General features: G+C 35.4%; 1 protein-coding gene across 2 annotated transcripts in view; it reads left to right on the forward strand.

Annotated features, from left to right (window-relative positions):
- COL11A1 (collagen type XI alpha 1 chain) overlaps positions 1-24,711 on the forward strand; it is a 161,869-nt gene that overhangs the window by 119,797 nt on the left and 17,361 nt on the right. For both annotated transcript variants that reach the window (XM_085308266.1, XM_085308265.1), the window contains 10 exons: positions 634-687; positions 1,431-1,538; positions 5,233-5,286; positions 6,328-6,381; positions 6,476-6,529; positions 13,088-13,141; positions 13,638-13,745; positions 13,942-13,995; positions 14,301-14,354; positions 15,619-15,672. In XM_085308266.1, the coding sequence (XP_085164392.1) occupies positions 634-687; positions 1,431-1,538; positions 5,233-5,286; positions 6,328-6,381; positions 6,476-6,529; positions 13,088-13,141; positions 13,638-13,745; positions 13,942-13,995; positions 14,301-14,354; positions 15,619-15,672 (648 nt within the window). The remainder of the gene's footprint in view (positions 1-633; positions 688-1,430; positions 1,539-5,232; positions 5,287-6,327; positions 6,382-6,475; positions 6,530-13,087; positions 13,142-13,637; positions 13,746-13,941; positions 13,996-14,300; positions 14,355-15,618; positions 15,673-24,711) is intronic.

The raw sequence follows: 24,711 nt of genomic DNA on the forward strand, positions 1-24,711 counted from the left end.
TTGTACAGAATAGGTTTAAAAGTTTAATATCAAGGAGACTTCCAGTGCTCACAATAATTCAGCATTCAGATGTTAAACTTTCTCATGATTTATGGAAGTCAATGTAACAAAACAAGTCAAAATAAGAAGGAAGTCAATATAATAAAATAACATAATGCTTTGTATTATGGCAAAAACCTTTTACAATTTCATGAAAACTGATTCAGATAATAAGCATTCTATCTAAAGATAAATTGTTAGATTATGCTTTAAAGATTGGCTTTTTTATGTACAATCTCATTAATAAGTCTGATATTTTTAATTCTGAAAAAAAAGTGTTTTCATCTTCATTTGTGTTTGCATGAGAATCTATTTTAAATATCCTAAAACATTACAAATGTAAGTGCTTTCAATGAATGTCAGTTTAAAATTTATTATAATCATGCAAATCTGGGTCTTTGAGAGCTAGACAAATAATGCTTGGCTGTACTGAATGTAGAAGATTTAGAAATAATACTACATTTTCTCTGGAGAAGTGTAGAAATGCTTAATAGACCTCAATCATACGAATATTGTTCTCTGTGTATTTGCTCTTCATCTCATTCCAGATGCCATAATCACTGACTTTTCTTCTTGGATATTTGTTTGTTGCAGGGTCCTCCAGGTCCACCAGGTCTCCAGGGTCCTGTTGGTGCCCCAGGTATAGCTGTAAGTATTCAGAGCAGAGCAATATTTACTCAGAGCAAACCTTAATCTTGCCATAACCAGTCTGATACTTAGAAGTTCTTAGAACTGCATGGTAATTTATGCTGCTTACTGAGGAAAAGATTTCAAATCAACGTTAACAGATGTATCATTGTTCCCTTACATTCAGTTGTTTATTGTAAACATACATAGCAGCTGTATAGTGCTGTTATATTGCAGATTTACAGCAGGGCAGTAATTTGAAGGAATCATTGAAACAGTGCAAGTAGTGAATGGGGCCAGTCTTTTCAGTCAACTTGTTTAATTGTGAGTGTTACAATCAGTAGGAAAATCCACTTGGTACCAGAAGCATTTAAGAGAGAGTACCTATTTTGAATTCCATCTGATAACAAGTTGATTTTTTTATTTTTAGAAAAAAGATTCATAAAGATTGATAGAGCAGTGTGCTGCTTGTATTTTACTAATATTTAGGTATTTGAGAGCTAGAATGTATAAGCAGATGTGAAAGTTAAGAGCTATTCAAGGAAAATTCTTGAGACATGCAATATTTGACCTACCTTAATCAGGGTATTTGCTTGTATTCTGTTTGTATAACAAATTTCATTGAATGAAGCGGTGTCATGCATTTGGAAAGATATTAGGGCTAATTTTAAGCCTTCTTGTAGTTGTTTTCCAGTGATTTTGGTGGAGCTTTTTCCTATTTTATGAGGCCTGTGATGTTGCTACTTTTCACTCTTTCCAAATAGGGTGGTGATGGGGAACCAGGCCCAAGAGGTCAGCAAGGGATGTTTGGGCAGAAAGGTGATGAAGGTCCTCGAGGTTTCCCTGGCCCTCCAGGCCCTGTTGGTTTACAGGTAAGTTCCTTTATTATTTTGCTGTTCTGTATTAGAAACTGAAAAACAGAGTGTTACGTACTATTACATACACAATTGCATCAATTAACAATAGATAAAAGATTCCAGGTTCATAGACTTCATGCACAAATAACAGATTTAATGCTGAAGGAAATAGGTGGAATGCTCTGAACCTAAATTCGTGTCTATGATAGGCTTTAGAATTTCACTCAGTAATTCATTTATTCAGGCAAAAATTTTGTTCTTGAACAAGACCACATCCTATTACTAGACACAAACATTTTAAAGAAAAGATTCAATCTAGAGGACTATTTAACATGGTCATTTGTCATATTTTTGCAATAGTTTTTGGTAACATACTGTATTTCTCAGTGATGTCGTTGCAGACACCACTTGTGTTCTGAAAGATTAGCAAAACTCCATTATATATTTTTGAAACTATTTCTAATCCATATATTATGCTTCTGTATGAATTATATTTAGTTCCCTTTCTAAAACTAGAAAACTCTAGCAATGATGAGTGAATATACTAAACAGCATGTGTCCTTCCTGTCTACCATGTGTCGAATCAATCAGCTGTTTCACTAAGCCACACCTTAATCTGAATTTATCTTTTTAAAAATTCTATTGCATATTGCAGTTCACAAAACTTACAGTGAAGTTTATAAAATATTGCAAAATGCCATGGAAGATAAACAGTTCATTACTGCCACTACAGAAGCCTCTCATGTAGATTCACGCAAAAGAATTTATTGTACTTGAAGGAGAAAACTACTTTATTTTCAGCAATAATAAATCAGGCAAAAAGTGATTCCTAAATTTTATTATGGTTTGTCCTTTTTTATTTTTCCCAAATTTAGGATGCTGTTTTTATTTAAAATATTTTTTGAAGATTAATGTATTAGAATCATGGAATCAGTAAGATTGGAAGGGACCTCTGGAGATCATCTAGTCCAACCTCCCTGCTCAGCAGGGTCACCTAGAGCAGGTTAGACAGGGTTACATCCAGGCAGGCCTTGAATATCTCCAGAGAAGGAGACTCCACAACCTCTCTGGGCAACCTGGTCCAGTGCTCTGTCACTGTCACAGTGAAGAAATTCCCCCTCATGTTCAGACAGAACTTCCTGTACTTCAATTTCTGCCCATTGCCTCTTGTCCTGTCACATGGGGCAACTGATATTCTGCCTTTAATTTTAACGGATGCTAACCGTCATAAATATAAAAATTGATTAGATTGAGACTTACACAAATTAATTATTTCAAATGAGGAATTATATTTCTCTGAGTCTTATTTTCATTTGAGTATGTTGGTCCATGGACTAAGATCCTTTATATGTTACTAGTATTGAACTATCAGTGAGAAATCAAGAGCTTCTTTTATTCACTAGTACATTTCTCGTGGTAATAATGATCTGTTTGGGAGTAACAGCTTCTCTTTTCTTAGTTCTAATATTCCATGGTAACTATATCTCACTTGTTTTGATTAAATTCTACTGATGGTACTTGGACATTAAGTAAAAAGATATGTATTCATAAAAAATAAATTGGGAATTCTGCATATTTATTAACTTCATTGTTAATTTCCTTAATATTTGAAATTGTATTTTTTCAATTGTATTTTTTAAAAATATGGAAGTTGCTTACAAAAGAAAGACAAAGTCAAGACAATTTCTAAAACTACAGTTTATATAAGTTATCTCATATGCAATTTATGGCAATTTTACTTAAACCTTGAAATATAAAATGATAAACACCTCAATTACCACTTATTGTCAAGGGGGACTGAAAGGACTCCCAAAATACCATGTCCAATAATGCGTGAAATACTGATTCAGTGAAATCAGTGGGAGATTTCAGTGTTAGAATTGGAGTTCACTGAGAGGCTTTGGAGACCTTTTCATAGAAGGAAATACTAAGTCCGTCTAGGAGTCTACTGTACTCACTGTTTGGAACAGTTATCTACAAAATCATTATTTGAAATTCTTCACAGTGAAAGAAAATGTTAAAATCAATTTGAATTGTATTCAGTGAAATATTACAAGGTTACAAAAGTACGGACAAAGTAAGAAAATGTGAATGAATACACATGAATACTAATCAGGACCTAACACTGATTTTAGATTCTTCAAGAATCAAAATTTCTCCATAAATAAATAAATAATAAACAATCTTTTGGGAAGGCAAGTGTGGAAAATTGCTATCAGCTTTTATTTCTAAACCAATGATGTTATGTTAATCTTACCCATTTTCTAAAAGGGATAGTCTTCAAAAGCTGAACATACTGGTTATTGAATACAACAAGTAACATCAGATTTCCTTTCTGAAATTATTGGAAATTGCAGAAATTGCAGTTCTAAAAGAAAAGTATTAATAAAAGAATAAAATCAGTTTACATTTCCTTATATGTCAAACATTATTTTTAAGGTATATTTCATTAGTTGTATTTTTCTTAATGAATAACAATCTTTTCAGACCTTGGTAGATGTGTTATAATGGCAGTGAATATGATATTGTTCAGGATCTGTAAACTATCTGCTGTGCAATTTTAGAATTACTTGAATCATTTTGTATTTATTTTTAAAGGTTAAGGTATAGTTTAGCCAGAAAAAGTAATGTTAGACAGTAATAATGAGACATGATTTAATTAAAATATTTTGAGAGGCACGATAGAAAATCAATTCTAATTAACATGTAACATTACTGTAACAGACACTTTGGATCATTATACTGGAACTAAATATCTGATAATAAAGACTGGCATTTTTTTCAGGATTACCAAGTCTTCTATTCATTATCAGTCTTTAGATAGTCTATACAATGTTTCTGAGTAGTTAAATATGAGTTAAGGTTGAAATAGATTTAATATGTCTGAAAGTAATAAAAGCACCTGCTGCTATAAATTGTATCAAAAGCCCATGTGGAAAGAAATATTCACTGACATCACTGGTCAGCATGTACTTCAATCAATACATACAGTTTAGTGAAGATGTTACTATCACTTATGGCTTCCATTTTAATAGAATACAATCTATTAGCTTTTAACATAAGCAAGGAATAAAATACAAAAACCACTCCATCATCAGATGAATGAAAGATGGCTCTTTCATGCTGATTTTCTAATAGTAAATAGGCTGTCACAATAACCACAATGCATTGAGAGGTCATTCAAGTTTCCACAACAGTAGACAGTAAGGACAAGCATCATTTTTAGAAAAGATATGCCAATGCAATGGCATTTAGCAGGATTCATTACTTCCCTTGGACTCCTTGCTAAAGTAGTTATACAGCTTCCAGTATTGCGATGTCTTAAGTACCTTTGCATGCCACTTAACTGTGCTGCATTAATCATAGGTTTTTTACATTCATCTGTATCATGGCATAAATTAAATCATCCAAACCTCCAGTGGAATCATGACAGTGTTTTTTCAAGTCAGCCACCTCAGCCTGTCAGTGTCACAACTTCTTTTCCAAAATTTTCTACTTCAGCTGGTTTACAGGCTTACATATATATTTGCTGTAATGTAAAAAATTCCTTAGAAAATTATTTTTTCTTTTAATGTAAAAATGTTTTGTTTTTGTGTTTCTCCTCAAGTTTCACGCACAGATGTGATTTATATTGTTTCACACTGATGTATATCTCATCACTCCAGATACTCTACTGATACAGTTTTCTTTTATCATCCATGTTTTTTAGGGTTTACCGGGCCCACCAGGTGAAAAGGGAGAAAACGGCGATGTGGGCCCAATGGTAAGACTTTCTCCCCATCAGTCACTCTAGGAGCCATAAATATCATCCATGGTTGTTTTTTTTTTTTTTTTTTTTTTTTTTTTGGTATCTCACAATGTGGTAAGGCACTCTTGAATCAAGCACCTGAATTTAGTGCCTGATTACGAAACTTTTTGTGTATTATCAGCTCTTTCTGGAATTTACTTTACATCCATCTCCTCATCTCTAAAATGAAGATTTACATAATCTAAGGAGCTACTCTGAAGAGTATGTAGGAAAGTAAACGCTATGYCTATATGAGGTAGGACAACAGCGAACATGTTCATGAAAGAAAGAGAAAATGGAGAGACCCCTGCATTGGAGAGAGTTTGGAGCTGTGTCCCTGAAATAGGAGCTTCAGGACATTGTGCCTCAGCATAAGGAAGCAATAGCACTGATTCCATGGGACTTTGCAGGCCAACACAAAGACAAAGACAAAAGATGCTAAATAAATGCTACTTGGCTATATTTACTATATTTCTATGGGTGATCTTGATACTATGTTATCCAACTGTACATATTGTTTATCTGTCACAAAATGCCTTCTGGGCCCTGAGAGAAATGCAAGCTATCTACAATATATTAACACATACACCATATTTCCAGCACCCTATGTGAAGCCTGGCTGCTTTATTACTGCCCACCTGTAGACACAATGTGCAGCTCTGTCACTTGGCTGTGACAGTAACATGGCTTATCACAGACAGATAAAGTAACACCAGACTTTTTGGACAGTAGAAAGAGTATGTAGGTAATCTACAGGGTAAATACAGTGCAGAAAGCCTGTCCTCAAGAGTCCTAAGCATCAGATCATTTCCAGTTCAGGTACTGTATAATATAGCCTGGAACCCCAATCAGCCTGTGATCTCTTGCCTTGGGCAACAATGTGGCCCTACAGCTTGTGTAGCACTGTGAAGATTAAACATCCTCTACAGATTGAGTATATTATTTCTCATTGACAAAAAAGCTCCATCAGACTTATTTTTATGATTGCTAATATACTATGTTTTCTCTTTGATATAGGGTCCACCTGGCCCTCCAGGTCCAAGAGGTCCCCAGGGTCCTAATGGAGCTGATGTAAGAATTAGTCTGTGTTTCAGTTTTCACATTCCTTTAAAAAATCAGTAATAAACATTATATTTGGAATAACTAACACTTTTTATCATTGTAGGGTCCTCAAGGCCCCCCAGGCTCAATTGGTTCTGTTGGAGGTGTTGGTGAAAAGGTGAGAATGCTGATAATATCCTCCAAAAAATAGAAACCATTGGAATAGAAAAGTGAATATACATTTTGATTCTTCTTCTGGGCTATAGAGATAAATTAGAGTTCCCAAATATCCTTCATTGACTTAATAATTGTAAACAACCACCTAGTTATGCTGTTAATARCAGATTTACAGTGGCTGGCCTTTTTATTTTGCTTTTTACATGAAAAAACATTAAACAATCAGAGTGAAGAGCCTTGGAGGAAAAGAGAAAGTTTTCAGGTGAAGTAGGTAAAGTTATGACTATCTCCTTAATTACGTAGTTTGATGCCTTGAATAACATTATTGGCTTCAACAGTATTTTCTTCGTTTTATACTGGTGTAGTGTGGAATACCATTTAGCCTTCTATCTGGAATATTAGAAATTATGAGCTATTCTTTAATGTTTCCATAGTAAATGTATCTTTGAGGGGAAGTAGACCTGAAGCATCAATATGTATCTGTTGCTCATACAAATAGACACAGTTCCAATAAATTCAAAAGCCTGAGGATGATTTATGGTAGCTAAAAGTTGGATCTAGAGTGATGCTGTGTGATATCTGTTCTTCAAAGTTATTTTCATTGATATTTTCAAATCAGTATTCTGAAAAAGGGGAGGAGGGGGCATGTAATTTCATACCTCACCAAAGAACATGTCATACACTATCTTTTTCTTAAAGGAAGGATTTTATATGTAATAGTAAATACATTAAATGTAATATTTAATGGCTTTTTTTATGATGCATTTGACCAGCATAGAGTATTTAAAAATGCTGAGCAAACACAGAATTCAAAAGCCAGCCCCTTGAAATTCCTACTTATGTAGTATTTGTTTTAAAAAATTAGATGACTTCAGCTATATTATAGATGTAAATCTTAAGGCATTTTGCTATAAAGTTATGGATTTAATATGATTTTTTTTTAAATTAGAGTCAGGCAATTTGAAAAATGATAGTAGAATGAGCATAAGGTAAAGGAAAAGGAATAGAAATATATTTCAGGCTACTGTATATATAACTTGTTGAGAAACTACATAGCTTGCCCTTAAGTCTTTAAATATTTGACACAGAATATTATATGCATTCAGTAAGACATTGGTGTCAGTGAATCCTAGGAAGGACAGCACATAGTGTTGATAGTTTTTCAGAAAATGAAGCAAGTTTTCTTAGTCTCCTTTTTTCCCCATCCTACCAGATAATTAAATGGACAGGTACCTTTTCCCTCATCTTTGTCATTTACCGTCACTGAACTTCAGCACTTCAGAAGTTGTACTTAGCTTCTGCTGCCTTTCATTTCTCCACATACTCTATTTGAGACAGTTGTACAGTCTAGGTACAAATTCATCAGAGCTGTGCATTTACTAACTCGAATACCAGGCCAGTCAAAACCATTTGTATTTGCCATGATCTTCCTCTTAATTATTCTCCAGAAACACGTGACTCTGCTTAACAGAGCCATAGATTTTTTTTTTCCACAAGATAAGGAAGCTGCTATTGCTTTCCCTGGATCATTTGTAAGAATAATAATAAAAAATCACAAAAATCTGCAACTCATCCTACAAGCATGCACCTTGCAAGCTTCTCATTCTGTGGTAACAAAAGATCTTTCTTACAATACTCTTCAATATTGTTGGCCTCTACCATAAAATTTAGGTAATGTGTCTGGGTTTTTTTCATTAAAATGACTTTTTTTCAAATGGCCCTTCACTTATATTAGGGTCATGTCCAAAGGAATCACCAATTCCTTATCAGTATTACAAAATTATCGTTTTAGTAGAATTTTCAGATGCTTCATGATTTTTTCTACATGCCCATCAAATAAATCACATACTAGTGCTCTGGGATGCAATGAAAAGAGTCCTAGAATGAGGTAACATAAAAATAATGATGATGGCTTGATGGGAAAATGTCTTCCTTTGTCCCGTCTTTGTCTTCTGAGATCAGAGGGTACTGATCCCTGGCAAATGAAAATACTGATTGTGYACAGTAGATTTTTCATGCTGGTGCTGTCGTGTCTGAAGCTGACAGCACTTCATTCCACCTTCTCTTTCAGTTATGCATGCTGACCATCAACCTATCTCTTGGTAACAGTGACTTTCTTTCATCTATTTTACTAGTAATTGCTAAAAATATACAAATCATTACGCCCTTGTGCTTGCTTGCATTATTTTTTTAACAAGGTTATTCTCTTTAAACTCCCAAGCGTGTGACATTGTTCCCTCAGGCTATCTTAAAAGGGAATTTGACCTCCTAAAGAGCTGCAGGATATATTTTTCTCTCTGGGAAAAGTACCAAAACCACATTTGAATGCGTGAGCTGTTAAAGATGGCAAAATATCATTGCAAAAAAAGAGAGTCTGTTTGTCAGTGAAACAGAAAAAAATGGGCACTGTTGGAAAAAAAAAAACAAATTTTCCTTTGACCACGAGGAAACGAGGAAAAAAAATTTATATTGAGAACATTACGTCCAGGGTGGCACCATTACAGCTTTAAAAAAATGTTGCATTGATGTCTGTAGGAATTTTGCCATTGGTCTCAATCAGTTCTTTCATTTTTATTGTTTCATGATCAAATTCTATTCCAGTCATTTTGTAAAAACATTGACTTCTATTGCAGTCTTTATTCTTCACTTTCTCCCTGTGGCTCTTCTGTGTGATTTAGAGTCCCAATTGTGACAGTCATCCCACCAAATTTAATTCAAGACCATGAAATTCAGACTGTGCATCACTGGTTGTCATTTTTATTTCCTCTTGCTTATTTCCCATGTTCTCTGTGTTCATATAGAGGTACTTCCAAGCGTATTGTTTTACAGGTTTTTATTTCTTCTAGTTATTTTCCTCCTCCTTCTCAAGTTTTAATACATGCCAAAGTTTTTCCTAGTTAGGACACCTTCCTCCTTAATTTCAGCTCCATTTAATGAGTTCTGCAAGCTTAGAAATAAAAAGAGTTGTTTTGGCAGGAGGAGTTTGGTTTTGTCATTCACATTCACATGGTGTTCCCGAAATCGGAGGACAGTTCACGGTTTTAAACAAAGCATGCCTTTTGCCCTTTCTTTTCATAGAATCATAGAATCGGTAAGGTTGGAAGGGATCTCTGGAGATCATCTAGTCCAGCCTCCCTGCTCAGCAGGGTCACTTACAGCATGGTAGACAGGGTTGCATCCAGGTGGGCCTCGAAGATATCCAGAGAAGGAGACTCCACAACCTCTCTGGGCAACCTGGTCCAGTRCTCTGTCACTGTCACAGTGAAGAAATTCCCCCTCAYGTTCAGACAGAACTTCCTGTACTTCAATTTCTGCCCATTGCCTCTTGTCCTGTCACACGGGACAACTGAAAAAAGTTTGTCCCTGTCCCCTTGACACCCTCCCTTCAGGTACTTGTACACATTGATATATCCCCCCTCAGTCTTTTCTTCCCCAGGCTGAAGAGGCCCAGCTCTCACAGCCGTTCCTCAGAGGGCAGGTGCTCCAGCCCTCTGATCATCTTTGTAGCCCTACACTGGACTCTCTCCAGTAGCTCCATGTCTCTCTCGTACTGGGGAGCCCAGAACTGGACACAGTGCTYGAGATGAGGCCTCCCCAGGGCTGTGTAGAGGGGCAGGATCACCTCCCTCAACCTGCTGGTGACAGTCTTCCTAATGCACCCCAGGAGACCATTGGCCTTCCTGGCCACAAGGGCGCATTGCTGGCTCATGGTCAACTTGTCGTCCACCGGCACTCCCAGGTCTTTCTCTGCAGAGCTGCTCTCCAGCCGGTCAGCTCCCAGCCTGTACTGCTGCCTAGGGTTACTTTTCCCTAGGTGCAAGTCTCTGCACTTGCCCTTGTTGAACCACATGAGCTTCCTCTCCGCCCAACTCTCTGTCCAGGTCTCTGAATGGCAGCACAGCCCTCAGGTGTGTCAGCCACTCCTCCCAGCTTGGTATCATCAGCAAACTTGCTGAGGAGGCACTCTGTCCCCTCATCCAGGTCACTGGTGAAAAAGTTGAACAGGATGGGACCCAGTACTGAGCCCTGGGGGACTTCCCACGTACTTCCCCTCAATGTTTTTCTTATTATGTCAGCATGCTTTGTCTTCTGCCTCACCTTCAGGGAAGGCATATAATGTTATAGATTATACAATTCAGTGCTGATCGTAGAGTGTGGAAAAATATTTTGGCGTCTTCCTTGTCACTGTTGTGGGGTGAAATACATTGTTCACTTTCATGTTTGCATGGTTGAACTACAAGGAGATATTTTGTCATTAATACCAGGGTTTCAAGGACCCCTTATCTTCTGGCAAACTATAAACAATTTTTATCACATTTAGTGCCATGTATTTTTACCTAGCTTGTTGTTTCCTCCTCTGTACACATAAAGGCCTAAATGATCAAAGACATCTGCAGTACAAATGTGCATGTAGCCTTGCATTATTAATGATGGTAGCCTCTATGGAACGGTCCAGAAGTCTGGAGACTTGCACTCAGTCAACCCCAACCACTTAAACTCAGCCTCTACTCAGAGACTTTTCTCTTTGTTCTGCTTTTAGTTGAGAAAAAGGGCAAGACTAAAATGTACCAATATATATTGATCTCTAATTTGATGTCAGAGACCTAACATACAGATACATAGTCTAAATACAGGGAGATCCTCACATCTTTGGGGAACCCTGTTGAAGAGCAATATTTAATTTAGGTCTATATCCTGGACTCTGTTAGATAGAATGTAGATTTATCAATATTCCACTAACTTGAATAACATCAGTTTGTTTGCTAATTCCAGACCTCATTCTCTACAGCTACAGGAATCCAACCTGATAGCTGTCATGGACAAAAAAAAACAATACTAATGATGCTCCAGATTCAATAAATCCTATGAATTTTCATAGAAACACACTTAAAACCTGCTTTTGACTTGAACTGTCCAAAAGACATTTTTTAATAATGAATTCTGTATCACAGAAGCAAATGAGTATTAAGTACTAAAAGGGAAAGCTATCTCTTAAGATCAGTGCAAATTTAAGTAAGTCTAGTAAAACAAACTGCAGTTTCTAAAGTCAAATTCACCCACTCAAAATGCCCTTTCTAAAGGACATTTTAATATTGTTCTCAAAATTCTGGTAGTCTCTTAATTATCCAATTCTGGAATTCTGGAATTCTGGAATTCAGTTGGGTAGCTTCTATTCCTCTAAAGCAGTATTTATATTGAGCCAAATTCTGGTCCTAGTGAGGTCATCATGCTGCCATTAACTTCTGTGAATAAAAGTTCAGTATCCATAGCATAAGAATTTGTTTAAACTTTAACTTTAATGACTTATCCTTTTACACTCTGCATGGAAATGAGAGAGGTGCATGTTGTATTAATTGAATTGCCATAGGGTGAAGAGGGGCAAACAGGTCATACAGGATATAATAGATACACAAGCTTAATTCCAAATCTGTGTTTGAGTACAGTGAAGAAGATTGGATCAAGTTAATTTTTAATTGGATTAATTTATTTAATTGGATGAAATTTTTGACACTGAAGTATTCATATATTTAGGCATAAATCAGAAAGATTACTGGCAAGATTTAGTTGGTTTCATAAAGGTATATATATTTACCTCTGGTTATAACTTTGCTACAGGAAAATGATCCTCCCATTAATAGTTAAATTGAGAAGTTCTATGGAATAAAAATATATAACTTATCATTCCATGACAATCACAAAGCATGTTCTGTTATCCCTTCATAGATTTGTGTATCTGTTTGTAATAGCTAAACATTTTAATACCAGAGTAATTTTCTATAAAGGTTTATTTATCCATCTACTGAGCTAGAAAATAATCAGCCATAACTAAACTTTAAAATGAACAGTGGCAAAAGCAGTCTTTGACATGTACAATACTGCGTATTGGCAMAAAAAAAGACTAAATTAACTTATATGTTCACTTAATATTGTATAATTTTGACTTGCACAGATTGTCTCCATATGGTGTTCTCCTAAAAGCCATCTGGCTTACTAAACAATTTTCATCACCAGTAATACACACTGTATACCTCTGTGGCCTGTAGAGAAAGTTTTATTAACTGTTATGTTATTATTTTATCCTTGCACTTTTTTATATAATAACAGTAGCTATAGATATAATGTTTTCATTCCATTGAAATTCATTTCCAGTTAGTATTCCCTTCTTTGTAGGGATTTGCTTCCAGGCAAAAATATCTGTTCTGGAGAAAAAACATACACAGTCACTACTTCCTTGGCTTTTTTGTGACTAGAAACAAAGATGACAAACAGGAGATTTGCAGAACATGATATGATAAAGAGGAAGATTTTCCAAAACCAAAGGCAACGTGCATCACCCTTTCAAACTGAAAGCTTCGTCTGACAGTTTCTCTCTAAAAGTTCAGATTCCATTTCAGCAAAAATATATGTGAGAAACTCAACACTATTTAGATAGACCCAATGAAGGGCCATTCCTGTGAGCTGTTCACATGAATAAGCATAAGCAGTCTGTCATAACAGACGTAAATTCATAGAAATATTCCATTTAAGGACTCGTCAATTTATTGGCATACTTTTACAGGGTGAACCTGGAGAAGCTGGTAACCCTGGACCTCCTGGAGAATCTGGGACATCTGTAAGTATTTTGTTTTCCTTTTACCGTTATTATGCTTAACTAAGGTATCTGGTAGTGCTTACCTCAGAAAACATACAATCAGATTACTTGTGCACTTGTGTAGATTTTCTTTAMATTTCCATTGATGATTTTCTACCCTTGAAATGTCTAATTATGGCCACATCTTTTACTGTAATAATTAGAGATCAAAGCTGAAGACTTCCTTTCTTTCACTTTTTCCAAAAGTATTGTCTTTGACATGCATGTTTTTGTCTCTGAAGACAGTCCATTGATGCAAAAGTAGGTTCAAAGTCATATCTCAGTGCAGAGGCAGGCACTTAGACCTGAGATTCACAGGTATTACAATCTGGACCTAAGAGCCTAATTTCCCGTCCACAAGCCAGCATTTATTGAGAAGGAATAACATTGCCCAGATCTGAGAAAGAGTTTTATCATTGTAATCTTTTTTTGGTCATCCAATTTCCAGACCACTTSTTTGTGCTTATATTTTCTGCAGGGTCCAAAAGGTGAAAGAGGAGAAAAAGGCGAAGCTGGTCCACCTGGAGCAGCTGGACCACCAGGTGCTAAAGGACCTCCAGGTGATGATGGACCTAAGGGTAACCCAGTAAGTGAGCTTAGTAATTTTAACACAAAGCACTATGAAGCACTGCTAACTCATCAAAGCTTTGCTACATATAAAACTGTGCGTTAATTTCTATATGTGAGCTAAATTCATTATACTTTTCATAAAATACTTTGTGATGATTATTACTTTCTCTCAGTGGACGACATTTTTCTTGCTTTCTTCCCAATTTATCTAGGGCCCAGTTGGTTTTCCTGGAGATCCTGGTCCCCCTGGTGAACCTGGTCCTGCTGTAAGTCTATTAAAAAAAAACAATTTTAGCTTCTAATCTTGGATTGCACTAAATTCTAGTTACCCCTGCCTCTCCCTTGTCTAGCTTGTAAGAGCTGGAAATCTTGCTTGTAAGAGCTATTGCTTTGGCTATTCATATATTTCCTAAATCTTAAAGCAGGGTTAGAAATGTTTAAAATTTTTTGAAAATAGTTTTCTTAGGAAAATGCTCTGTAGAAAAAMCATGCCCTTATATTTGCATATGAAACTAAATTACTTAATTTAGCTGAATTTGATAATTTGCTCATTTTCCTCTTATTTCTGTAGGGTCAAGATGGTGTTGGTGGAGAAAAGGGTGAAGATGGTGATCCTGGTCAACCTGTAAGTTGTTTCTGTCATTATGTGTCGGCTTCATGTTCACTCATGCTGAATTAGTGGTTTCTATAAATTCATATTCTTAAAAATACTTTCTAAATAGATTTTAAATATATTTTATTGAAAAATATCTATTTATTTCCTCACAGAGAAGGAAGTGCCCAAACTATAGTCATAATCAGAAGCAAGAGCTCAATTTCTTTCAAAAGTAGGAACAAATGATGTGTTAAGGATTTGTGCCTGAATTGCTGAGAAAGCACTGAAAATAGAGCAGCTCTGAGCATAACAGGGAATGCTGCAGCTATATAATCTTCATTAGCTCACTTGATGAAATGAAGCAAAATCTTGGTATTTCTTGGTATTCTTGGTACTTTACATCACATTTAAAATTTATCTGAGCAATAACTATATTAAGCATCCAAGTCCTTATACTTCAGAAGATTACCATATTAAAACATTATAAATTTAATTTCTAATTGCAAAAAACCTAGCATTTCCTATTTGTAAAGCCCCATTTCCAGAACTGAATGCTCTGATTATCAGGGAACTATCCTATACAGTATAGTTTGGGGAAAAAAAATGCCTAGTACATTGGTAGACACATGTGGTTGGAACTAAGTTATAAACTGGGGCTTATATGCACACTTCAGGAAATTAGTATCTGTATGTTTTTCTTAAAAATAAGTACTTTTAGAATGTTAAGTGTTCATGAAGAACAGCCTGTTCAGCAATCCCATAATATTTACAAGAAGAGTATCACAGCTCCCACACGAGGCTATCAGTGCACACAAGATTTTCGTAATGCCACTTATGTGGCTGCTGTCTCATGGATGCTAATGAAAATCTATAGCACCAGTAACAACTTGAGGCCCTCACATTTTAAAATCTGCAAAGACCATACACAGGAGAAGAAAACTGATGAAGTTAGAAACTCTTTTTAATAGGGTTAGGCAGTAGGCTAAGACTCTAAGTTACGTTAGTGCAGCCACCTTTTTGTCTGAAATGTTTTGTTGCAAACAGGAAGAGAAAAAAGAATGGCTGCATTTTGTACAGTAACACAAGGTGTTAAACCTTTTAATAGACCCCTACCTCGTGTCCCAAGACAGGATTTGCTGATTAAGCAGGTATCACTTCTGTGTGTGTGTTTATGGTATTTACTTCCTGTCCATTGAAAGGGGAATTGTCCAGAATTGTACAGAAATTTCTTGCATTTAAGAAAGGTGATAACTTTATTCTTTTGTGCCACTGAGTTCATCATTTTCAATTGCAGGGTCCACCAGGTCCTTCAGGTGAAGCTGGCCCACCTGGTCCACCTGGAAAGAGAGTAAGTCATTTCTCCTTGTCTCTTGTACATTTCTCTTATTGAGAAATTATGTTTTAGAAAATTTCAGCTACTTATTTTCRATGTTGTAACACTCATATATGATGTTTGCAGTCTCTATTCAAGAATGAGAAATTAAATAAAAAATACAGCAGAGAAAACCACAAAACATGGGTGCTGTAAAGCACTTTAATCTGCCTTGATTTTAGCTATTAGGATCTGGCACTTTGAGAAAGAAAGAGGTATGTCAAGATATACAGCTTCTCTTGGAACACAAAGCAGGAGGAAAAAAACGATTAACATATAGGTTGCATAATGTTCTGTCTATAGCTTGAAACCAAACATGGCTACTGTAGAACTGGGAGATTGCCATCAAGAGTATATTCAGTGGAGCACTGGCAAAGGACAGATCTTGTGTCCAGTAATTTGAGGACAGTAACTGCAGGCAGGCTGAGCACAGAGAACAGTGGAAAGGAAGATTCCATGCTCTCAACCCAATCAACAAGTTGGCCCATCTGGCCATTTTTGCAATGTCAGGAGAATTAAAGACAGCACTTTTGTAGCAACTCTTTGATGAGAGTTAAGACAAATTTCTGTATTCAGCACAATGCATACTATTCTGTTTTCAGATTGCAATGTTCTATTTAACTATTTTGCTTTGAAAGCTGGCACAAGGAATTGCATTGGTGATCTGAAYCTGAAATATTTCATGCTTCTTCTGAGACTGCTGTATACACACATTTACATAATCAACAAAAATGTTATACCTTCTCTGGCTACCATTATTCTCATGAAAGTAACCTATTTTGTGACATTCAAGTAAATCTGGGGCAGTCTGGAAGCATTAGCAGTAGTGTAAGTTAGAACTGCACTTACCTGMTGAGCAATCAGGAGAGCTATATATCCATCAGCATGAAGGCAAGAAGAATAAAAAGACATAGGGAAGAATGTGTTCCTGGCCTATAAATGTGCCTTTTCAGCCAAGTGAATTCAATATATGCTAGGGTAAGAAACTAGCATTTTTGCTACGTGGCTAACAGAAGTAGCTTTTTTTTTCCCCCTCTATACTGGAAGTGAGAATGAGAACAGTTCAGCTAAATCAGCTTTACAAACTAATTTCAGCTCAGGCTTCTTGCTGTTATGTCAAAAAGAGGTAGCATCCTTCTTGATAGTATTGAAAGCTATGTCCTTTGTACAGTAACATCTACACTGTATTTTTACCTAGCCAGCTAAAAAATTATTTATTCGTATGGCCATACTGGAAATCCACATTTAAATACCCAGTTGGGTAAATCTGTCAGGATTCAAAAGCACAGCCATCTATTTCAAATCAGATATTATGCACCTGGTATTGGCAGACACGCTGTGAAAAACTGCAAGTAAAGGAAAGTACTGCAGACATCAAAAATGCATAAAGACTGATTTTATAAGATAATATAGGACATCATGCTTAGGTGTATTACTGCTGGTAGAGGGCAGGAAGAATGTCTCTTCTTTGCTGTATTTAACCTCTGAAATAAAATAACTTCAATTTAGTTTCTGTGAAGACCCATGCCATCTACTCCACAAACAAAATTAGCAAGCAGACATTTCTGTAACTAATGAAACCATTCCATTATTCCTAAAGTCTTTGAAGCTTCACAGGCTTTACAAATACAGTTCATCAAGATCAGTAAATAATGTTATACTTACAGAACTGTATGATGCATCAACCTTTAGGTCTGTTTCAGAGAGCAATTAGATGCAGCTTTTACACTTAAAAAAAAAAAAAAAAAAGATAGCATCATTAAATGTAAGCTGAGAGCTGTTAAACAAAATGTGTTAAATTGGTCTATTTAATAGGCTTGAGTGAACTGATATGCTTAATTAGTTTTATCTATTTTACACAATAATCTATTTGCTGCACCAACTTACAACGCATTTATAATACTGCAAATGATTATGGTAGCATTAGTAATCTTATCACTAGAACTGGAATACAGCTTGATTGAATATTAGCAATTAATATGTTTGTTCTGCATCAAATTAAACTTCCTACTTTATTACATGGAATGGCAGTAGCTTATTCCTAGCAGATGGGACATATTGCACCTGATTATATTTAGATGAAAAAACACTGTGGAAATACAAATATCATCCATAATCTGTGATTCAACACATTGCCAAATTAGTGCTAGTGCAAGGAAAAAAGAAAATGCTATATATAAATATTGCCAAGTGATTCCATTCCTGAATTCTGAAGAAAACGCTTTGTAGCATTAGCTTCTATACCACAAGTATGTGAAAGCTTCAAGCTTGTAGAGAGTCAGTGTTGTGCTGATGTTACACCTGAAAGAAACAATGAAGGATTGAACACTTCATACTTGCTGGCAAATGAAGAAAACATATGCTCTTCATTAGTTTTAATCAGTTGTATGGTAGAATCAGTTTCAACAAAAATCTCTGGCAAGTGTCCTCTTAGTTGGATTAGAAGGACATGTCTTTTCAGTAGTAATGCTGCTATCTATAGAGGTACAAAGCTCTGGCAGAACTAGTAGAAAGCAACATTCCACCTCATTTTTTGCTTTTCTGTCTCTAAAATGACAAGCTGAAAGAGCTCGGGATTCGTACTAAGTCTRGTCCCTTCAACTCCTCATCCACACACTGTCCTTCATTAATTTTCATTCACCTTTTCCCCTGTATTTATTCAGTCAGTGCCTTTTCCACCAATCAATGCTTCACCATTTTCTCATTCAAAGTTTATTTAATTCACATCATTCTGTGTTTTTTTTTGGTTTTTTTTTTGTTTTTTGTTTTTTTGGTTTTTTTTTGGAGGGGGGTTGTAGTTCAGCCTCTACAGTAGCTGAGCATTTTCTCATTCTCTAGACCAGTTCTGTTCTCTAAGCCTCTTCTGTCCTTCTCCCATCTCCATTTATTTCAAACACATTCTTATGCACTTAAACTGCATCTCTGTATTACTGCTTCCTTATCCTTGTAATTACTTCTTGCCAGTGCTGTCAGTCCCTCCATATCAATGCCTGCACTGGTTCCCCTTCCCTTGGAATCAACTATTGTCAGTTGTATCTGGGCAATTTAATGGTTTTAAACTGCTTGGTCCAAAAGAACTGGCATTTCCTGCTTGAAAATGAAATTTTATGAAAGTTTTGGTTATCCATAAACCCTTGGTTACTTGGAATTGACCTGAACTCAGTTTCACTACCCAGTTGTATAAAATTATGTTTGTTACTAGGTTTCTGAGTTATGAAAAATATATGTCTAATATTGCTGGTTCCAGAGAGGTTCCCTCAGTGTTTCCTGGGAAGCAGCTTCTGATGAAAGACAGGGACATGAATACAGTTTTCGCATTGTATTCGAGATACTTCAGCTACAGATACTTAATTACAGTAAAATTCAAGTATCGAGGGACACCAAGAATAAGCTGTTTTTTCTAGTTAGTGACYGGTATACCAGTAAGAGGACTACTATCAGTTGGTGAGACAAGCAGATACCAAAACTGTTTTACTGAGGTGCTCTAAAGGCATTTACATTAAGTACCAGAGCTTTGAACTAGCTCTGGGACTTAAAAGGGGCCTTACGGACAAACAGTGTGGGTGAATATCTTAAGAAATACAGTTTCAGAAGTACCTGGCAGAATGATGATCTCCAGATTTCTGCATTGCAGAGGTAAAATTCCCTAGCTTTCAAATGACCAGTCAGCTCAAGTCTAAACCAAAATAAAAGGTTAAGCTGAAGTTTAAATCAAAAGAGAAAGTTAACATCAATGGCTGACACAAGAATAGATCATTAGAACATCCAAAAATGCATGCCCTAATTAATATATATTATTTTCAGACATAACAATTGCTCTTCCAAAAAATACTTCCACAGGTGCCTTTCAGAAACTGCTATTGCAGTAGATGCTTTTGCTTTTATAAAGCAGAAATCAACCTATCTTCCAAATTGAGTCCTCCATCTAGATGAATGACTAGGTTAAATATAGTTATAGTACAAAATTATACTCCTATAAATATTTATACTGCAAAAGTTAATCTAGAAAGTGCACACACTGTGTTATGACCATTGATAAAGTCTGTAAAAGTGATTACATATATTCTTGGAAAAAAAGTTTAATTCAATCATAATTAATATTTTACAGATTTTGACTTTTGGAATGATCTTTCCATGTAACAGATCAGATAAATGAATGCTCAGAAGGCTTTGTAAATCTAAATGGTTATGGTGTAAGTAATCATAGTAACTGTGCGTGCAAATCTAGCGTGGATTTGTGCACATACAACAGTATGAAACAGTAGAAACTTAGACCTGTCAAATCCAGCATGGGAAATATTTAGCTGAACTGATTTTGTCATTAACAAATGGAGGGCCAGATTCTGTAGTTCACCACAAAAGAAGATCAGTGCCCTAAAATAACAACTGATTTTAAATTACATATTCATTGGATCAGACTTTCTAGAACTAGTTTAGTATTGACTAAACTCTGCTTTTGAAATCACTGATAAAACTCCTATTAATCCTAATAATAGTTGAATTCAAAAATAGTAATTGTTTATGAAAACCATCTTGCCAAAGAAGTGCAAAGGCTTTGCTCAATATTTAATATATACAGTAATATGTATATATATCTTCCTTTACTTGGATAGTCAAGACAATAATCTTTTTTCCAAATTATAATTTGGTTTRTACCTTTTTATTAAGAGATGAAACTGATAGTAAAAACTTAAAAATAACTGTTAAAAGTATTTGAGAAATACATATTTGCCTTAGTGTAAACAAGAAAAAAAATCTTATACTTGATATCTCCCAAAAACAATATAGTTCTAAAATTAATGAATTTGTTCCAAAGCATTTGCTTTTCTCTCTTGGGTAGAAATAATCCGTTAATGGAATATTGATTGCAGAATGTGAATGAGAGTAGTGTAGAAGTAAAACCATGCCATAATTATTACAAAAGTGAGAGAGAAAATGTTGTTATCAATTGCCTTATACATTCAATTGCCTTATACATATATATAAATATGCATGTTTGTGTCTGTGTGTGTATATATATCCTTTCATAATTTTGTGCTATGTTGAAGTTAATTTCAATATGTTGAAATGTAGAGTAGATGACAACTGAAGTCRTTAAATTGTATTTTAGTGCTAAGGTTATCATTCTAGCTGGTCAATKCGAATAGTTTTATGTCATCTTTCTGAAGGATATTCAGCAGCAGTTAAATACAATTTTTCCAAACATTATATTTTTCTGGTAAGTCATAAAAGTCTAATGATGCAAAAGAAAGAATTTTTAACATAAACTTACATTATTTAAAGAAATCTGTTATAGCTATTTGCAAAAATTGATCAACTTGCTTAGTATTCCTGATTCAACATAGTTTATAAGCTTACTAGAAAACATAAGCATTTGTTTAAGTTTGCAGATTTCAGTGCCCAGTTAGGTGTTTTGCCAGATCAAGACCTCAGATGCTGTACACAATGGCTACAAGTAAATCAGCTGTCATATTTACTTTACCGATATTAATAAAGAAAAATGCAGCACAATCAAATTTCTAGTGGAGGCAGCTCAGAACACATCACTGACTTGACTTCTCAGTGATTCAGTATGCAACTCAACCCTTACAGTGCTGGCTGAATGGCCACTTTTTCTCAGCATATCTTCCTCTCAGTATAGACTTTCCACCATCTGCTTCACCGTAATGTTATGTTTATTGTTGGAGCAGTCTTTAAAAAAAAAAAAAAAAAAGGAGTTCACAAATTACTATGGGTTTGTCAGTGAGAGTTTGGAGCTGTATAGTTTTCCTGTTGCTCAGCATGGGTCAACAGCRTACTGTATGAAGACTGCCTTTCTAAAGAGATGTAGTTTTTCAGTTTCTCCTTATGATGGGGGAGATAAGTGAATAGTTAATGAAACTGAGATATATTGCTCAGAAAACTGAAAGCAGATACATGGCTGGCAAACTGAAAAGTGGTACATCTAAAAAGGCTTCAGCAGGTCAGTGTTTCCTGATCCAATGCCTGCTTGTCTAGAGATGTAGATATAAAGACTGAACTGYTCTACAATTAACACTATGTTCTTGTTTTTCTGAAACTTGTTCATTGCACATACCTTTTGCACTTCTTTTGTGCCATAGAATACTGTGTAACATCTTGCATAGTTTGAATTCATAGATTTTTATCTGACAGATATTAAAAACATAAGAAGGAAAAAACATCATTAAACATTCTTTTTCATATCTATTCTTACAACAAGTAACATATGTATACAATCAGTATAAATTCACACAAATAATCCTTTTTGCTTATCTTAGCTGTTCAGCTTGCTAGACCCTTCAGCTGTGTCTCCTGCTATTTGGCATGTTTCTTTATTAGTGTCAATTACATGTCTAGATCACATTCACCTTAGAGCATATATATCACTCTAAAACTGTTAGAATTTAAAGAAGGTGCAAATTTAAAGAAAGAAGTGCAAGACAGCTATATTCTTGTTCTAAATTTCAGTGCATACTGTCTGCTTTCAATAAAAGAATAGATATTAATACTGCAGCACAAGCAGCCTCTGAAGTTTGAAACTCAGAAGTTTGCTTAGTTTCCTTCAGTTACAATGATGAATAATTAGGAAAAAATGAAACATTTTTTGAAGGAGATTCTTTCCATTTTGACTACAGAGTCATGCTGCCTCAGCAGGGTGCCCACAGCACTTGTAAATTATGCTGATTTCCTGTCTTTCCTTGATTAAAAATACACAAAATATCTAATAATATAATGGCAAACTATGTCCCTATCCTAACTAATGAAATGTGGTAAAGGCATTCTCTGTTGAAAATCATGTTTTAAGTCAGATGACAGACAGCTGTAAATAACACTTTAAATTATTTTAAGAAATCCTGAAATACAGAGCAGAGAAAAATGTCCAATATGTTCCTGTAACAAAAATTGAAGACAGGTTTATTTCTGCAAGGGTTTTTTCCTTTTCCCCCTTTTCCCCGCCTTTTTTCCCCGCCTTTTTTCCCCGCCTTTTTCCCCACCTTTTTCCCCCTTTTTTCCCCCTTTTTTTCTTTTTTTCTTTTTTTCTTTTTTGTCTTCTCAGTTCTGTGTAAAAGCTACAGGCAATACATCCAAACTGAAGTGAAACCATTGTAAAAATCACTATGGTGGCTGGGAGGGAAACTCAGCATTAATTTCAAGTTACTGTTACTAAGATCTTTCATGTCAGTTAAAATTTGCCAGACATTCCAACAACTCAAGTGTAGGAAGGTAAGACAAATAATAATTAGCAGTCTTTCTCTGTAGAAGCACCATCTGTGCCATGCCAGCAATCAGAATCTGTTACAAAAAGCTGTTCATTTAGCTGCTTTGCACTTGGTACAGCATTGGCACTGTTTGATAATGAATGCACCCCTTTTGTTTAGCAATCATGATTTATTGTACTTGTAATTTAGTGATCACAGTGTTTTTAGCTCTGCTAATTCATGTTGCAGCTGCATTCCTAGATTATGCAGAGGCCATATTTCTCAAATACAAACTACGACATTCAACCTTTTTCAGTTTCTTAAGTAGGGCGGATTATAACCTATGTGGGAATTTGAGTGAAGGGAATTTTCAGGCAGTAAAGACAATGGGTATGTAGATTAATACATGTTAGGAAAAAGTACTGTTTCTAAAATGTTTCTGAGTGTTTTATATACCTGCTAATCATTTTTCTTTTTATCACTGGAAACTGTAAGCTATTCAATCAGTTACAAGCTCAACAAAGGGATATATGTATCAGAGCTTGCTACTGGGAATGGTAGTGATGCAAATTGTTCTTCTAGTTTTAAAGAGTTATTAATTGGACCACACTGGCCAGAGCTTTTTAGCTTCTCTGCATTTTTAGTACGTAAAGCTAAGTACCTTACCACTTACAACTCTTAAAAATCCCAAAGAGAACAGTGTGTTGATACCCACAAAAAATGGGCAATGTCCTCTGTGGATAATTCAGTTCAGTTTGTATTATCTTTGATGGAAAAGCTTTACTACCTCTGTCGGCCAAAAGGTTCATACAACGCTGCAGATGTTCAGCTCCACCCTGGAGAGAGCTTAATTTCAGAAGCAAATGAATGATCTCAGTATACTTTTATCTAAATACTTATATCTTCAATGTAAATCTCCAGGAATTCAATTAAAACTGGTGGAGTTGCTCAAGCTATGTCCCAATAGTAGTGGACAGCCAAATGTATCAGGCTATGAAAAGTTTAGGCTAAATTCAGCTGTAGTATAAAAAGTTGCTAGGTCAAGCTAGGTCAAACTGAGAGCTAAAGCCCTGAGTTCACAAAGCATACAGGAAGATGCTGGACTGAAAGAATAGTTCACACCTGTAAAACTAAGAATGTGGTTTAGTGCTTTACTTTTAGGCGCCTGTGTTTCTTTGTCTGTTGTTATGGCAATAACAGAAAGACAATAAGTAAATATAAGTGGTTACATTTTTCTTACTGCTGGTCCTTAGAACATTTTTTGTCATTTCTGCATTATAAACTGCATGTTGTATTAATGAACAGATGAGTCTTACAGAGCAAGTTTTATAGATTCAAAAAAATCACCTTGTATTTCATCATGGTCATTTTTCTTTCCTTTTGCTTTAAGGTACTCATTGGTTGGCAAGAAGTAGCTGGTTGTAATAAAGACATTTCCCAGGCTAAAAATTAACTTTGTATGAAAACAGTTGGTCCTTTATCTTGAGTGCATCTTTCCTAAACTAAGTATATCTAGGAGAACCATTTCAGGACACTAAATTCTAGATAGTGCTTCTGTTCATAATTGAAGCTATGAATATTAATTCCCTGAACTAAAAATCAAGCCTTTATTTTTGGAGGAGAAAAATGTCATTTTTTTTCCACTGAAACCTTAAGAAAATGAAAAAAGGGTGACAGCAACAATATGTAGTCACAGACCTGCTGGGTCACTGTAACTTTTGTTTGTGAACTTCACTTCAATCTTATCCCACTTCAGCATCCTCCTGCAGGACTGAATCATGTCGTCTTAGTCAAACAGAGACTTTGTAGAGCAGTA

Source organism: Rhea americana, unplaced genomic scaffold, assembly GCF_003343005.1.
Source record: "Rhea americana isolate MKP2758 unplaced genomic scaffold, rheAme1 scaffold_272, whole genome shotgun sequence".
Taxonomy (NCBI): Eukaryota; Metazoa; Chordata; class Aves; order Rheiformes; family Rheidae; genus Rhea; species Rhea americana.